The sequence below is a fragment of the Thalassophryne amazonica genome, chromosome 5 (genome assembly GCF_902500255.1).
Source record: "Thalassophryne amazonica chromosome 5, fThaAma1.1, whole genome shotgun sequence".
NCBI classification, from domain to species: Eukaryota; Metazoa; Chordata; class Actinopteri; order Batrachoidiformes; family Batrachoididae; genus Thalassophryne; species Thalassophryne amazonica.
Genome location: NC_047107.1, coordinates 35,718,629 through 35,735,729, shown reverse-complemented (window position 1 = coordinate 35,735,729; position 17,101 = coordinate 35,718,629). Strand labels below are relative to the sequence as shown.

The 17,101-nt window shown below is 40.8% G+C and overlaps 1 protein-coding gene across 1 annotated transcript in view; it reads left to right on the top strand.

Annotated features, from left to right (window-relative positions):
• The first annotated feature begins 5,118 nt into the window (after window positions 1–5,118).
• Window positions 5,119–17,101, top strand: part of LOC117510323 (ectonucleoside triphosphate diphosphohydrolase 4-like) — a 29,667-nt gene continuing 17,684 nt past the window's right edge. The window contains 6 exon segments of the mRNA XM_034169999.1: window positions 5,119–5,232; window positions 5,555–5,674; window positions 5,767–5,964; window positions 6,039–6,244; window positions 16,249–16,399; window positions 16,487–16,590. Of these exon segments, the coding sequence (XP_034025890.1) occupies window positions 5,667–5,674; window positions 5,767–5,964; window positions 6,039–6,244; window positions 16,249–16,399; window positions 16,487–16,590 (667 nt within the window). The 5' untranslated portion in view covers window positions 5,119–5,232; window positions 5,555–5,666.

Sequence of the window (17,101 nt, the reverse complement as noted above, 5' to 3'; positions counted from 1 at the left end):
TCATTATTTCCCAATTTTAAGTGTGTGTGTGTGTGTGTGTGGGGGGGGGGGGGGGGTCAACCACGTCCATTAATCCTTGCAACTAATAACATTGTGGAAGCAGTACCTCAGTATATTCACTAAAAATTAATGATTTTAATTCTTCTTTCAACTGCTCTCGTTAGGGGTCACTATACAGCAGATTAGTCGTTTCCATCTCACCCTGTCCTCTGTATCTTCCTCTGTCACACCAACCACTTGCATGTCCTCCATCACCGCATTCATAATTCTCTTTGTCCTCCCTCTTCTCCTCCTGCCTGGCGGTTCCATCCTCAGCATCCTTCTCACTATATATCCTGGGTCCCTTCTGTGCACATGTCCAAACCATATCTCTCCGACTTTGTCTCCAAACTGTCCAACCCATTCTGTCCCTCTATGTTCATTCCTAATCCTGTCCATCCTCGTCACTCCCAAAGAAAATGACATCTTCAGTGGCTCATGCCTGAGGCTCACTGTGACTGAGCATAGCAATGTTGTTTTGACTTAATGACAACATAAGTGTATAAAACAATTTCATAAGTGTTTTAAAAGGAATGCCATAGCAGTTTAGACATCTGGTTTGAATTGAGTAACATTGCAACACGTCATTTTGGAAAGTTTAGTGAAGAGGCCCAAATGTTCTTGAAAGTGGAAGTGTGGAGGTATGTGATGTACTAAAAAATGTCCCTCGATTTGGACTCATGTTTGGACTGCCTGTGGGGTCCCCCCACTGCACCCTCTACAGTCTTTATTTTTTTAAACCTTGAATTTTATTCAGAAAATTAACAAGTATGTACAGAACCAAATGTCAGCATTATATTTAGGAGATAAAACAAAACATAGGAAAATTAAAGATGGATCATTGTAAATGAGTGATTTAAAAAAAAAAAACACACATTTTGAAGTTACTGGTTCACCTGAAATTTGTCAAAAATATAGTTAGTTTTAATTGCTTTTTATTATCAAGTTATTTAATTGTGGTGCTGTACTATAAAAGATGTTAACAAAAGTGATCAAAGTTTAGGGCCCCTTCACACAGTGTGAAGTTTGGTCGACGTGCGCACGACGCAGGAATTTCACGCAAAACGTGTGGAATCGTACCTGCCTCTAACGCCTCATACACCTGTTGCTACAACTATTTGCGCACACCAGTGGCTGAAAGACAGTGTGTGCACTGTGCGAACCCATGTCACCCTCTCGTGGCAGGTGCCACCCAAATTCCAGGTGACACATACGAGCATCTAACACCACTCGCGTGGCACTTAGAAAATGTGTGGCCAGTTGCATTCTTGGCATCATGACACCAGGCTGCAGGCAATCACTGTTGTATTGCTGTGAAATTTGTCTAAGTTCCCCACGAGTGTGACTTTGCAAACGCACACACTGACACGGGGGTGTGTGCGCTCCACTCACAGGAGGTGTGGCTTCTGACAGAAGCAGCTGTGAGAATTTGTGGATCTGGACATTCCAGCTGATCAACACCTACTGTGTTTGGACAGTCATGGACTAACAACTGTCCACTGTGAGGCGCATGTGTCTTATTGCTGTACTTGTGGAAATAAATAAAAACATACATCGCCATGGTGGCGACAAGCAAGACAGCATGTGCATGGAGCGGACACTGACAGAACTGTCAGATCAGATCACACAGCGGGCGATCTGTCACGTCACCCATGTGAGCTCTGTTCCACATGATGTGGTGTCTGTGCTGCAGCGCGCCGTCCAAAAGACGCGCACAGCGCGGCCGACTGGATGCACCGGATCAGTAGATGTGGACATGATCAAAGCACACTGCTTCTCATTCATGTCATTTCATGACTGTATGTCTGTGACCAAGGTTCATCACCAGAGGAACAGACAGATCATATTTGTATTGCTCGCTTGATAAACAGTGTTTTTATATCGTGTGTGATTTTATTTATTTATTTATTTTTTGTAATACTTCCATGTCCTTCCTGATATGAGGCAGATTCCTGCAACCATCAAAGAACAGCTCTGCAGCTCAGTGGTAAAGTTGCTGACTGGTAATCAGAGCTTTTGGAAGGCGCAGGTTTGAGTCCAGTGGGTGGTATATGGTTCGTTTTGTTTTTTTATTCATTCCACATAAGCAGTGTGATGTGGTCCCACAGGTACCAGCTGTTTGGTTTTTTTTTTCCCCCCACATAAGTGGCACGATGTGCTGCACCTTGCACCATTCCTGCTCAAAATACACCGTCGCATGCACAAGCTCTTGCACCAGGATCGTGCATGCCTGCCCGTCGGCACAGTGTTTTGTGTTGTGCAAATTTGAACTGTTTCGCCGCATTTGTCCAAACTTTGCACTGTGTGAAGGTGCCTTTAGTTTGGAGGCTGTCCTTCTCGTTTTATGAATGACATTTTCCCAGGAGCTGTAGAACCTGGATGAAGTACATGATGTCCTTGTTCATGTCCTTGTCTTTAAAACATAATACAATATCCCTCTCTTATGTAGTGTACATCAGTCCAAAACATTCTGGCATATATACACTGACAAAACTGACTAATTGTTTCAGTGTGTAGTTCACAGAAAGTACAGGAATACGTAATATTAAGATTAAACCTCTCCAGTGTCTTTTTAACCTGGCAAATGTTATGCAGATTAGATTAGATAGAACTTTATTAATCCTTTGGGAAGACACTCTCAGGGAAATTGAAGTTCCAGCAACTTTATATAGCAGCACACAGGGTAAGACGCACAGAGAGCATCAAAAGTGAAAGTAATTGCAATTTGCAAATATAAATACCAGAAATACTGCTCTCTACTGGCTACTACTGTTCCTTTCCTTCCCATTGTTAAGGATTTTGTATATATGTTATCACTGTTAAACATTTGTACATTTGTCTTCTTTCCCATGAGAACGGTGTTGTGCTGTTTTGCACTTCACCCTGAGAATGTACGTGTTATTCAACCTTGTTTTAGCTTTGTCTTCTTTCTCATGAGAACGGTGTTGTGCTGTTTTGCACTTCACCCTGAGAATGTACGTGTTATTCAACCTTGTTTTAGCTTTGTCTTCTTTCTCATGAGAACGGAGATGTGCTGTTTTGCACCTGTCTTAATGCAATCCTGAGAATTCAATTTTGTTTTAGCACTCTGGGGTCAATCTGAGCTGGGAATGAAGGGCTGGATGTACTTATTATTATAATATAACTTTGTTTTCGCAGCCTCTAACGACTGGGAGTAAGAGAACGTTTTGACTATTGTGATGTGGTGTTTAGTGTGAAGGAGTGTGGAAGACAGGACACTTCAGGCAGATGCAGAACAGCTGCAACAGACGAACGAGATGTGCTGACCTGAAAGTGTTCTTCCTTACAGCTGCACTTATTGACGTATGCGTTTATGTTATGGGAAGAAACTTGTCTTGCGTCATCACCCCCACCCTTAGGACAAGTTTCTTGTTTATGTGATGAGGGCGTCTCTTAATAAAAAGAGCGGAAAAGCAGGCCAGACTTTAGTGTAGCCTTGGTGTACAGCCTGGCCGCACTCCGCGCGTAAAATTTGACTTTCTGTCTCACTGGTGTTTCTTGACTCTGTTTGTCTTGTTAAAGGTTTTAAAAATGTTTGGAGGAGAAAATACCCAACATACCCATCCTCCGTCTTCTTACTCTTCCTCCCCCTGTATGAGCAGTTGTGCAGTCTGATGGCCTGAGGGACAAAGGAGTTTTTCAGTCTGGTGGTCCTGCACGTGGGAAGGAGCAGTCTGTAGCTGAAGAGGCTCCTGTTGTTGCTGATGACTGTGTGCAGAAGGTGACTGGCATCGTCCATAATAATACAATAACATGCTTTTGGAGGGTGGTATGCATTTTCAGAGGCCTGACGTCCATGCCTAGTCGCCCAAAATGACAGATATTCGCCTGAGTTATGGTGTATCAAGCTGACTGCTTTGGCTGCTGTTCATTGTCGTACTATCCGTGAGAAAATCATTCGGAATATCCATATTGGGAACAACACACACTTCTCGCCTTTTTATCTTTTCCTCTGCGGACAGTTCTTGGGCTGCGCGCTATGATATAATTTGTTTACGCACAGCGGGCGGGTATAGCCAGGTAGCGTCGACGTAAATCTACGCTACCGGACTAGCAACGCCTTGGTAAAGTGATAATAATGTCCAGCAGTTTGTCCAATTAATGTAAAGAAGAAGATACAAAGAAGACAAATAGAATCTCCCAGAGGTTAGAGTTGCCTTCTGCAAAAATCAGTTTATTGAAGCATCTCTTTTTGGTGATATCAACGTCACCAATCAGTATCGAGAGGGTCACTAATCTGTCCGCAACTGTGCCTTGAAAAAGTTGCAGCACACCTCTTTTTAAAGCATCAAAGATCACTGCATATTCTTCAGGAGTTACAGGTAGATTAAATTTTGATAAAAATTTGATATAGGTTAATACATTTCCATACTATTTGTTGTCCTTTCAACTGTGTATGTTCAGGGGTAACCACAGCAGATATAGCCAGATCTACATTTGGCACAAGTTTTTACCGGATGCCTTTCCTGATGCAACTCCAGTTTTACTTGGCGAAACACCCACAGCCCTTGGTGGGCCTGAAGTGGTCTCCCATCCAAATACTAACCAGGCCCCATGCCACCCCGCTGTAGCTTCTGAGATCTGATGGGAGCAGACTGGCAGCTGGACAACTTTACAGGTAGCTTTTCAATTTTGTAATCGCATTTAAGTAAGAATTTAGCCTCACCCATCAAATGAAAAACATATTTTGGGGAAGGTATTCCAAATCTTTACCATTTAGTAAGTTGGTTAACCATTTTACTTTGAAAGAGTTATTTAACATTTTAAAATGTAACACTTCCAAACTGCTGTGTTTTTAGCATTACACAAAGTATCATTTTTAAGTCATGTTTTTTATTCCTCAATATAAAGTTAATTACAATTTTATCTAACTTTTTAGATTTCTCTGTAGGCATTACAAACAAACAGATCTGGAGACTCCTTTGGCCTTCAACAGTAAAACTCTATCATTTAAGGACAGATCTCTCATTCATCACATTTTATTTTTTCAATTTTTTTTATTCTTTATTTTTCAATAATCATTCCCAAAGTCATTTGTGCTTGTTTTATTGTAAGATCTGGCAACACAGGTTGAGGGACACGTCATCAAGCGAATGACGACGGCTGGAGAGCTGTAGTGTCTGCTTGTTTGTCAGTATTGTATCAGATAACGGAGGATTTGCTTTGTGCGCAGTAAGTAATAAGGCGATTAAATCACCTTATGTTTTCTTATATTTGCTTACGTTGATGTTATTTAAACTGTCGGACTTTCAGCTACAGGAGTCACATTCGTCATTCGTGAAACCCAGTAGCTAGCGTTAGCTAATGCTGTGTGTAATTTCTGTTTCATGTGTTTACGATTTAAAGTGTCAAAACTACCATTTATTTTACACAGCAAGAGGGGAGAAACTCTGTTTAATAGCAAATTATCGTACACTGAGCTTTTTAATGCAAAACAAGCCGCCTTGTTTTAAAAATAACGTTTTGTTTTTTTTTTCCCCAATTTCTATTAAAGGTCGGGATGCTAAAAGACGAAAACGGGCTGAAGTCGGCCAAAAACTCTGAACTTTCTCTTCAATGGGTAGTTCAGTGGTTTTTCTAAAACAAACGCCAAGGCCGTTTTAATCATGGGAAGGTTTGTCTGTTCTTATGAGGTGTACTTTAGTCGTATGTTTGACATTTCCCCATGTGTATGGTTGAAACGTCCCTTTTGTGGTCTGTCGGTAGGATCAACTTTTCGTGCCTTTTCCCGGCTTCGTGGCATTTTAGCCTGTCCTCCCAGGTTCTCCCTCGTCTCTTGATACCGTCACTACGACAGCTGCTTTTCCTAGGCTTTGTGCTCTTTCTCGTGGGACTGCTCTACCTGTTCCTCGTCACTGGAAAGGGTCATGTCAGCTGGATCAGAAAGGAAAAGTACTTCCACAGGTGACACATAGCTGCTGTGAGCTAAACACTTTGACATATGTGGGCAATCTAAAATGATTTTTGTTCTTCATAAGGCACTTGGCAAGGGTGACTGATGTGGAAGCAACAGATACGAGCAATCCAAACCTAAACTATGGCCTGGTAGTAGACTGCGGCAGCAGTGGTTCGAGGATGTTTGTCTACTGGTGGCCACGGCACAATGGTAATCCCCATGACCTGCTGGACATCAGGCAAATGAGAGATCAACACTACAAACCGGTGGTCATGAAAATCAAGCCTGGTAAGGTGCACATACTTAAATGACACTCTGTAATCCTTAAGGGCTTGTCTGGGTTAGCGCTGTTGTAATTTGATACGAGACAGTTGTGTTTTAGGGTATTTATCAAACAACTGTGAAAATTGCTAAAAGAAAGCATTTATCTGATAAAATGTCAAACTGTCACGAGCCTCATGTTCAAGACTGACTGAGTTCTTAATGCCCTGCAGAGTGTGTGTAGACCTCCCCTGCTGTCTATGAAAATTTTCTTCACTTTATTGACAAGGACTTTTATATTAGGACTCTTATCTGACCTCTGTTTATGACCCCTCAAGCTCTGTCCCTTGCTCTGCTGCCTTTGACCAGTTTGAGCCTGTGACTCCATCCTTTTTACAGGAGATTGTTGGTCATTTGAAGCCCTCAGGTTCTCCTAATGATGCTGTTCCTCCTTGGCTATTTAAAGAGGTTTTGCCCATTTGTTCTTGCAGTTATTAATAGCAGTCTGTCTTCAGATGTGGTCCCTGAAAATTTTAATCAGGTGACCTACCACTGATTTAAAAAAAAAAAAAAAAAAAAAAAAAACCTGGGCTAGAGCCCACAGTTCAGGACTATCTCCAGTCTGTCTTTTCTTAGAAATATCCTCGAAGATGGTTTACAGTCGATTGGGTGCCATAGTCTCAGTTGAGGGTGGGTGCTAAAGTGGCAAAATAAGAGCGTGATTCAACTTCTCGGTGCAGCCCTCATCTGTCCCCATCAGAAACATGGCACTTTCTGAGTTTTTGGCCAAATTACACAGCAAACAAAGTGAAAATGCAAAGAAAAAGTCAAGATGTGGTCAAAAGTGAACATGTGTTGCGGTTTGTTTATGACCCAGAGCTCAAACATGTCGAGGCGGTTGTGCAGGCAAGAGACCGCAGCTACTCGGTGAAGGTCTAAAACTCACCGACACAACTTCTCCCATTTGCCTTGTCTTCCCTTCTCCACTGGGACTGCTTCGGTGATTGCAGCTGAAAACAAAATGGTACACCATTTTTTTTTTCCATTAGAAGTGATGCTGTGTTTGTGCAGGCTCTCCCCCGAAGTGGTAAAATCCCGTGATATCACGCAGGGGTTCAAACGAGACTCTGGTTCCCTATTAATGACCTTTCTGAAAGAACACACTATTCTTGATGTTTTCCAATCCAGTTTTAAAACCCTACACGCCACAGAATCAGTTCTTATAAGAGTTTTTAATGATATCTTTATAGCTACTGACTCTGACTGTATTCTTTTGCTTTTAGATTTAAATTCTGCATTTGACACAGTAGACCATGTAATTCTGATCTCTCACTTGGAGCAGTGGTTGGTCACTGGGAGAATAGCACTGGAGTGGTTCAGGCTATACTTGACAGATTAAACTTTCTGTCCTCTCCTCTGCTTCTCTCATGTGAGGGCTGCTACAGGGCTTAGTTCTAGGCCCTATTCTTTCTCTATATGCTGCCGCTTGGTTCCATACTTGGGAAGGATGGTATTCCTTTCCACTGTTATGCAGATGACAGTCAAATGTATGTGCCTCTTAAAAAGTGATGCACACTCTCATTTCATTAGTCAACTATCTTGATGACATAAAAGCCTGGATGACTCTGAACTTTTTAAATTTTAATAGGAAAACAGTAGTGATGGTTTTTGGTGGCACCACTGGGACCCCCTGCTAGATCTGGGTTCCTTGGCCAAGTATATGAAGCCAACCATCACAAACCCTGGGGGATAAAGTGGACACTGATCTTAAATTTGACACTCATATCGGCAGTTGTTAAATCAAGATTTTTCTATTTGAGGCAGCTGTTCAAAATAAAGCCATTTGTCTCCAAGCAACATTTTAAGACAGCAATCCTTGTCTTTTTTTTTATTACTCTACTGGATTACTGTAATGCATTATATGTGGGGGTAGTGTGTCCTCCATCACCCGTCTCCAGATGGTGCAGAATGCTGCTGCATGCCTTTTAACTGGCACATTTCTCCCATTTTAGCCCCACTCCACTGGCTGCCTATACATTTTAGGATTCATTTAAAAATTCTATTATTTGCTTTTAAATCCCTGAATGTGCTTGCCCTGCCCTACTTCTTTGAGCTCCTTCACCCTTATTAAGCCCACCCGCTCTCTTAGGTCATCTGATCAGCTGCACCTAAATGTGACAAAAACTAAGCAGAAACTCAGATGGGACCGCACCTTTGCTGTTGCGGCTCCACAATCTTCGACCTGCCTCAGCAAATTAGACGGGCCTCATGTCTCTGCTTTTAAATCTCTTCTGAAAACCAATCTCTTCTCCTTGGCCTTTGACACCTATTAAGACATTAGCTTCATTTATTTGATTTTATCTTATTGTATCATTATTTTTACTAATGTTTTATGGCTTTTAAAATTTTATTTGTATTTTATTTTACAATTTTTGTTTAGGTGAACTATTATGTGTGTTATGGTGATCTTTTTTTTTTTTTCTCCTGTACATCATTTTGGTCCTTTGTGGTTGTTTTAAAGTGTTTAACAAATAAAGCTGGTTGGTAGGGACAAAATGAAATGTTCACCCAACCAGGTAGATAAATGATTCTGGAGAGTGAAAGGACACAACTTGTCCTACTGTACTTACTAACACTTGGGTGTTCTTGAACAGGATACTTGATTCCATTTGAGCTGCTGTGTAACAGATCAGAGTAGCTTGTACGCATTAATGTGAAACAGTGTGTTAACAAGGCGTGCCGTGAAAGCATAGTAAGGTGCAATTACCCTTTAAAGATATGATATATATGTAGTACACACATATGCTGTATCTGCTTGTTGGAGAGCCCAGTGCCAAGCATCAGCCCACCCCCTTTTTTGAAGAAACTTGGTTAAATTCCCACCTTAAATTAAATTACATGGAATACATTTAATGAATGAGAAAAGAACAAAAATGGACAGGTGAGTTATTTGTGATATATTTTTTATTTGTGATATATTTTTTATTTGTGATGAAATTAAGCATTTCATTGAAATTGGCTTTCTGACATACATGATACTGGCCATGCTCGTACATCAACTCACCCCCCTCATTCCCATAGAATTTTGCGTGGAGAGCCCTGGGCCCTCTGGGAGAACAGGATATACAACCCCTGGCAATAATTATGGAATCACCGGCCTCGGAGGATGTTCATTCAGTTGTATAATTTTGTAGAACAAAAAAACAGATCACAGACATGACACAAAACTAAAGTCATTTCAAATGGCAACTTTCTGGCTTTAAGAAACACTAAGAAATCAAGAAAAAAAAAATTGTGGCAGTCAGTAACGGTTACTTTTTAGACCAAACAGAGGGGAAAAAAATATGGACTCACTCAGTTCTGAGGAATAAATTATGGAATCACCCTGTAAATTTTCATCCCCAAAACTAACACCTGCATCAAATCAGATCTGCTTGTTAGTCTGCATCTAAAAAGGAGTGATCACACCTTGGAGAGCTGTTGCACCAAGTGGACTGACATGAATCATGGCTCCAACACGAGAGATGTCAATTGAAACAAAGGAGAGGATTATCAAATTCTTAAGAGGGTAAATCATCACGCAATGTTACAAAAGATGTTGGTTGTTCAGTCAGCTGTGACTAAAGTCTGGACCAAATACAAACAACATGGGAAGGTTGTTAAAGGCAAACATACTGGTAGACCAAGGAAGACATCAAAGCGTCAAGACAGAAAACTTAAAGCAATATGTCTCAAAAAATCGAAAATGCACAACAAAACAAATGAACGAATGGGAGGAAACTGGAGGCGACGTCTGTGACCAAACTGTAAGAAACCGCCTAAAGGAAATGGGATTTACATACAGAAAAGCTAAATGAAAGCCATCATTAACACCTAAACAGAAAAAAACAAGGTTACAATGGGCTAAGGAAAAGCAATCGTGGACTGTGGATGACTGGATGAAAGTCATATTCAGTGATCAAATCAAATCAGTTTTATTTATATAGTGCCAAATCACAACAAACAGTTGCCCCAAGGCGCTTTATATTGTAAGGCAAAGCCATACAATAATTACGGAAAAACCCCAACGGTCAAAACGACCCCCTGTGAGCAAGCACTTGGCAACAGTGGGAAGGAAAAACTCCCTTTTAACAGGAAGAAACCTCCAGCAGAACCAGGCTCAGGGAGGGGCAGTCTTCTGCTGGGACTGGTTGGGGCTGAGGGAGAGAACCGGGAAAAGGACATGCTGTGGAGGGGAGCAGAGATCAATCACTGATTAAATGCAGAGTGGTGCATACAGAGCAAAAAGAGAAAGAAACACTCAATGCATTATGGGAACCCCCCAGCAGTCTAAGTCTATAGCAGCATAACTAAGGGATGGTTCAGGGTCACCCGATCCAGCCCTAACTATAAGCTTTAGCAAAAAGGAAAGTTTTAAGCCTAATCTTAAAACTAGAGAGGGTGTCTGTCTCCCTGATCCGAATTGGGAGCTGGTTCCACAGGAGGGCAGCCTGAAAGCTGAAGGCTCTGCCTCCCATTCTACTCTTACAAACCCTAGGAACTAGAAGTAAGCCTGCAGTCTGAGAGCGAAGCGCTCTATTGGGGTGATATGGTACTATGAGGTCCCTAAGATAAGAAGGGACCTGACTATTCAAAACCTTATAAGTAAGAAGAAGAATTTTAAATTCTATTCTAGAATTAACAGGAAGCCAATGAAGAGAGGCCAATATGGGTGAGATATGCTCTCTCCTTCTAGTCCCTGTCAGTACTCTAGCTGCAGCATTTTGAATTAACTGAAGGCTTTACAGGGAACTTTTAGGACAACCTGATAATAATGAATTACAATAGTCCAACCTAGAGGAAATAAATGCATGAATTAGTTTTTCAGCGTCACTCTGAGACAAGACCTTTCTAATTTTAGAGATATTGCGTAAATGCAAAAAAGCAGTCTTACATATTTGTTTAATATGCGCTTTGAATGACATATCCTGATCAAAAATGACTCCAAGATTTCTCACAGTATTACTAGAGGTCAGGGTAATGCCATCCAGAGTAAGGATCTGGTTAGACACCATGTTTCTAAGATTTGTGGGGCCAAGTACAATAACTTCAGTTTTATCTGAGTTTAAAAGCAGGAAATTAGAAGTCATCCATGTCCTTATGTCTGTAAGACAATCCTGCAGTTTAGCTAATTGGTGTGTGTCCTCTGGCTTCATGGATAGATAAAGCTGGGTATCATCTGCGTAACAATGAAAATTTAAGCAATGTTGTCTAATAATACTGCCTAAGGGAAGCATGTATAAAGTGAATAAAATTGGTCCTAGCACAGAACCTTGTGGAACTCCATAATTAACCTTAGTCTGTGAAGAAGATTCCCCATTTACATGAACAAATTGTAATCTATTAAATAAATATGATTCAAACCACCGCAGCGCAGTGCCTTTAATACCTATGGCATGCTCTAATCTCTGTAATAAAATTTTATGGTCAACAGTATCAAAAGCAGCACTGAGGTCTAACAGAACAAGCACAGAGATGAGTCCACTGTGTGTCCACTCATTCGAGTGATGAATCTCGAATCTGCGTTGGGCAAGGTGATGATGCTGGAACTTTTGTTTGGTGCCGTTCCAATGAGATTTATAAAGATGACTGCCTGAAGAGAACATGTAAATTTCCACAGTCATTGATGATATGGGGCTGCATGTCAGGTAAAGGCACTGGGGAGATGACTGTCATTACATCATCAATAAATGCACAAGTTTACGTTGATATTTTGGACAGTTTTCTTATCCCATCAATTGAAAGGATGTTTGGGGATGATGAAATAATTTTTCAAGATGATAATGCATCTTGCCATGGAGTGAAAACTGTGAAAACATTCCTTGCAAAAAGACATAGGGTCAATGTCATGGCCTGCAAATAGTCCGGATCTTAATCCAATTGAAAATCTTTGGAAGTTAAAGAAAATGGTCCATGACAAGGCTCCAACCTGCAAACCTGATCTGGCAACAGCAATCAGAGAAAGTTGGAGCTAGATTGATGAAGAGTACTGTTTGTCACTAATTAAGTCCATGCCTCAGAGACTGCAAGCTGTTATAAAAGCCAGAGGTGGTGCAACAAAATACTAGTGATGTGTTGGAGCGTTCTTTTGTTTTTCATGATTCCATAATTTTTTCCCCTCTGCTTGATCTAAAAAAGTAACCGTTACTGACTACCACAATTTTTTTTCTTGTTTTCTTATAGTGTTTCTTAAAGCCAGAAAGTTGCCATTTGAAATGACTTCAGTTTTGTGTCATGTCTGTGATCTGCTTTTTTTTCTACAAAATTAAACTGAATGAACATCCTCCGACGCCGGCGATTCCATAATTATTGCCAGGGGTTGTATACAGGAGTTTTCTAAACCTGGAAATAATGGCTGCACGCCCCCTTGCCAAAATGCCAATTTGTTTTTTCCTTTATTCCTAGCATGCAGCCTTCCCCTCGGTGATTGATTCTTCAATCAATGTCATAGGTATTAAAGGCATTGCGCTGCGGTGGTTTGAATCATATTTGTCTAATAGATTACAGTTTGTTCATGTAAATGGGGAATCTTCTTCACAGACTAAAGTTAATTATGGAGTTCCACAAGGTTCTGTGCTAGGACCAATTTTATTCACTTTATACATGCTTCCCTTGGGCAGTATTATTAGACGGTATTGCTTAAATTTTCATTGTTACGCAGATGATACCCAGCTTTATCTATCCATGAAGCCAGAGGATACGCACCAATTAGCTAAACTGCAGGATTGTCTTACAGACATAAAGACATGGATGACCTCTAATTTCCTGCTTTTAAACTCAGATAAAACTGAAGTTATTGTACTTGGCCCCACAAATCTTAGAAGCATGGTGTCTAACCAGATCGTTACTCTGGATGGCATTTCCCTGATCTCTAGTAATACTGTGAGAAATCTTGGAGTTATTTTTGATCAGGATATGTCATTCAAAGCGCATATTAAACAAATATGTAGGACTGCCTTTTTGCATTTACGCAATATCTCTAAAATCAGAAAGGTCTTGTCTCAGAGTGATGCTGAAAAACTAATTCATGCATTTGTTTCCTCTAGGCTGGACTATTGTAATTCATTATTATCAGGTTGTCCTAAAAGTTCCCTAAAAAGCCTTCAGTTGGTTCAGAATGCTGCAGTTAGAGTACTGACGGGGACTAGCAGGAGAGAGCATATCTCACCCGTGTTGGCCTCCCTTCATTGGCTTCCTGTTAATGCTAGAATAGAATTTAAAATTCTTCTTCTTACTTATAAGGTTTTGAATAATCAGGTCCCATCTTATCTTAGGGACCTCATAGTACCATATTACCCCATTAGAGCGCTTCGCTCTCAGACTGCGGGCTTACTTGTAGTTCCTAGGGTTTGTAAGAGTAGAATGGGAGGCAGAGCCTTCAGCTTTCAGGCTCCTCTCCTGTGGAACCAGCTCCCAATTCAGATCAGGGAGACAGATACCCTCTCTACTTTTAAGATTAGGCTTAAAACTTTCCTTTTCGCTAAGGCTTATAGTTAGGGCTGGATCGGGTGACCCTGGACCATCCCTTGGTTATGTTGCTTTAGACGTAGACTGTGTTTCATAATTATTGTATGGCCTTGCCTTGCAATGTGGAGCGCCTTGGGGCAACTGTTTGTTGTGATTTGGCGCTATACAAGAAAAAAAGTTGATTGAAAGTTGATTGAATAAATACATAACATTGATGCCAGTTAATAATAAACACTTTTTTCCACCAAAATGCTAATAACATGGCAAAATGACAGTAAGAATGCATAAACATGTCCTATTTCACGCAGCTCCCGCGCTCTGTTGTTTGGTGGTAGTTATACACAATTAAAGGTCCACTTGTGGTGACATTTTTTCATAGTAATAGAATACTACTACCACTATTTATAATAGTATTTGTTGTTCGTTTACAACTAAAATGCTTAAATCAGAATGATAGACTAGGCCCATTTTCACCAAAAGTGAACCCTGTAGATGTTTTTGAGGAAAAAGCAGACACTTTTTTTCTAAAGTATTTTTGGGGTGCTGAATCTGATTTATTTATTTATTTTCTTTTCCTGTCTGTCACAATTAATTTTGCCGTTTAAGGTCTCAAATCAGTAGAAAACAAAATGCCTGCCAATAATCACAGAATCGTCTATCTCAGCACTAATGCGTGATGGAAAGGTGCTTTTGGGGTCTAAACATCCATTTTCAGGGCCAAATTCTTGCATTTTCAGAAGCTCTTTTAGTGTCTTTGGTTTCTTAATGGGTGTCTTTTCATTTGTCACTACATTATTACAACTATTTAAAGGTGTGAGCTTGTAGGCTATATGTTTTTGTGAAAGACTCTCATTCCATGCATAACCACACAATAACCACCCCAACAATGATAGTGCCAATAATCTGTCACTGCAGAATTTCAAAGATACGAGGTCTGTCCATAAAGTATCATACCTTTTTTTTTTTTTTTAAACTATATGGATTTGATTCATATGTTTTCACGTCAGACAAGCTTGAAACCTTGTGTGCATGGGAGTTTTTCCACGCCTGTCTGTGACGTCATTCGCCTGTGAGCACGCCTTGTGGAAGGAGTGGTCCCGCCCCGTCGTCGGATTTTCATTGTCTAGAAATGGCGGAATGATTTGGGGTTTTTTTTCCATCAGAATTTTTTCAGAAGCTGTTAGAGACTGGCACCTGGAAACTATTCGAAAAAATGTATCTGGCTTTCGGTGAAAATTTTACGGGCTTCACAGAGAATAAGGTCTCTTAGTACAGCTTTAAGGACGCTCAGCGCACCGCGCTCCGAGCTGCGACGACACGGCACAAGCCACCGGACCATTTCTGAGCTGATGGCTCTGTGCATAAGAGACCGTCGTGTGCTCTTTCTCTGGTTATCACAAGAGCTGGACATCAGCCATTTTCTGGCAGATTTCACTTTTAACAAGAGATTATGTCATGGAAAGACACGCGGAGGCTTCTTCGCGCGTCACGACCGATTCGCTTTGGAAGCGAGACAAAGGAACACCTCCGTTTCGGCGTCCCAGAGGACAAGTTTGGACATGTCCTTCTGAAAAAATTCTGTTGTGAAGAGATCTGATTAGAAGTTTAACCAAGCTGACCCTGATCACAGTCCGGAATGGCTGAACATTACTGGAAAGGGGGGTTTCAAGAATCACCAAAACCACATCAAACTTAAGTAGATGGGCCCTGTCACACAGTCTGAGAGCTTCCATCGCAGCCATAACAAAAACCATGTTTAAGTTGGGACATGATTAGCAAATGATCCACAATGAATCAGCTACAGGGAGGATGAAGATGAAGACAAATTGTAGCAATCCTGAAAAGATTTGGGATCTTCGAAGCAAACTATTTACGTGGTATACATTAAAAAAGACTTGGCCACGAGCAGCATTGAGGAATCCTTCTTGAATGCTGAGAAATATAGCCAAGCACATCTGACCGCATTTGTGAAGAAGTCATCAAGTTCAGACACCCTTTACACAAGACAAGAACACCCACTTTCTCCAATCTGAAGACACCCCCCCCCCAAACTTGCATCTGGTATCACTCCTATGCTAAATCTCTGATATATATCAGAAGGGGTTTAAATAATTTTGGAAGTAGCTCAGGGGTGGCCAAGTTCGGTCCTCGAGAGCCACATTCCTGACACTTAGTTGTCTCCCTGCTCCAACACACCTGAATCCAATGAAAGGCTCATTAAAAGTCTGCTCACGAGTCTTTCATCAGAATGTGGCTCTCGAGGACCGAACTTGGCCACCCCTGAAGTAGCTCATCATCTGAAGTGAAGTCCACTGTAGATGCTACTGCATATTTGGGGAGTACTCAGATGGCTGGCTTTGGTTCGTTTATGTGTTAACTTGTTATACTCCATTATGTACTCGAAGGACCTGCATAAGATTATTATGACTGTAACTTACCTGACATTTAACCACTGTTAAAAAGTAACTTTCGTTCAGTATTCAGTAGACACATTAAAAAAATAAAATTGTCTTTCTTTCTTTCAGGCATCTCGGAATTGGCCAAAACGCCAGAGAAAGCCAGTGACTACATCTACCCACTTCTGAGCTTTGCAGCCAAACACATTCCTAAAAATAAGCACCAGGAGACTCCTTTGTACATTCTTTGCACAGCTGGAATGCGAATCCTGCCAGAAAGGTACAGCACAACCTGCTGAACACCTTAGCTGCTTTCAGACATCTCACACCTTGGATGGTCATGATTTTTGTGTCTGCATAATCTCAGTCAACAGCAAGCGCTTCTGGAGGACCTGCGAACAGACATCCCTGTTTACTTCAACTTCCTCTTCTCTGATTCTCATGTGGAAGTCATTTCTGGAAAACAGGAAGGTAACCAAAACTACATGTTTCAGCCCTTATCTAGTCTAGTCCTATCAACCGTCTGCTAACATTCATTACTCTAGTACAGCCTTTCTTAGAGTGCTCTCTGTAAATATCACATTATGAATTTATTTCATATTTTAACTTGAAAAATATTTCTGAAACTGTTTAACACTCCAAAGTCTCATAGGTATGAGCATATATGCATTTTCATAACTAACGCAATGTGTACATAAATCCCAGAATTTTAATTGGCTGTTTTGTGATGCTAGTATGACTGACCATTTTACTGTCATTCATGTTGTAATTTGTTGGAATACTGTAATACTGTTGGAATGGTATGCAGACCTGTTGTTGTTGGATATTTGGGAAGTTAGGTGGCCTGAATTTTAATTTTTTTCTTAATTGTTGAAGTGGTCCTTGGTCTGAAAAGTTTGAGAAACACTGCTAGAGTATGTCATGACGTTGTGGATTTTGCCTTATTGGCAATCAGTCAAATCTGGCAATGGGTACAAACACA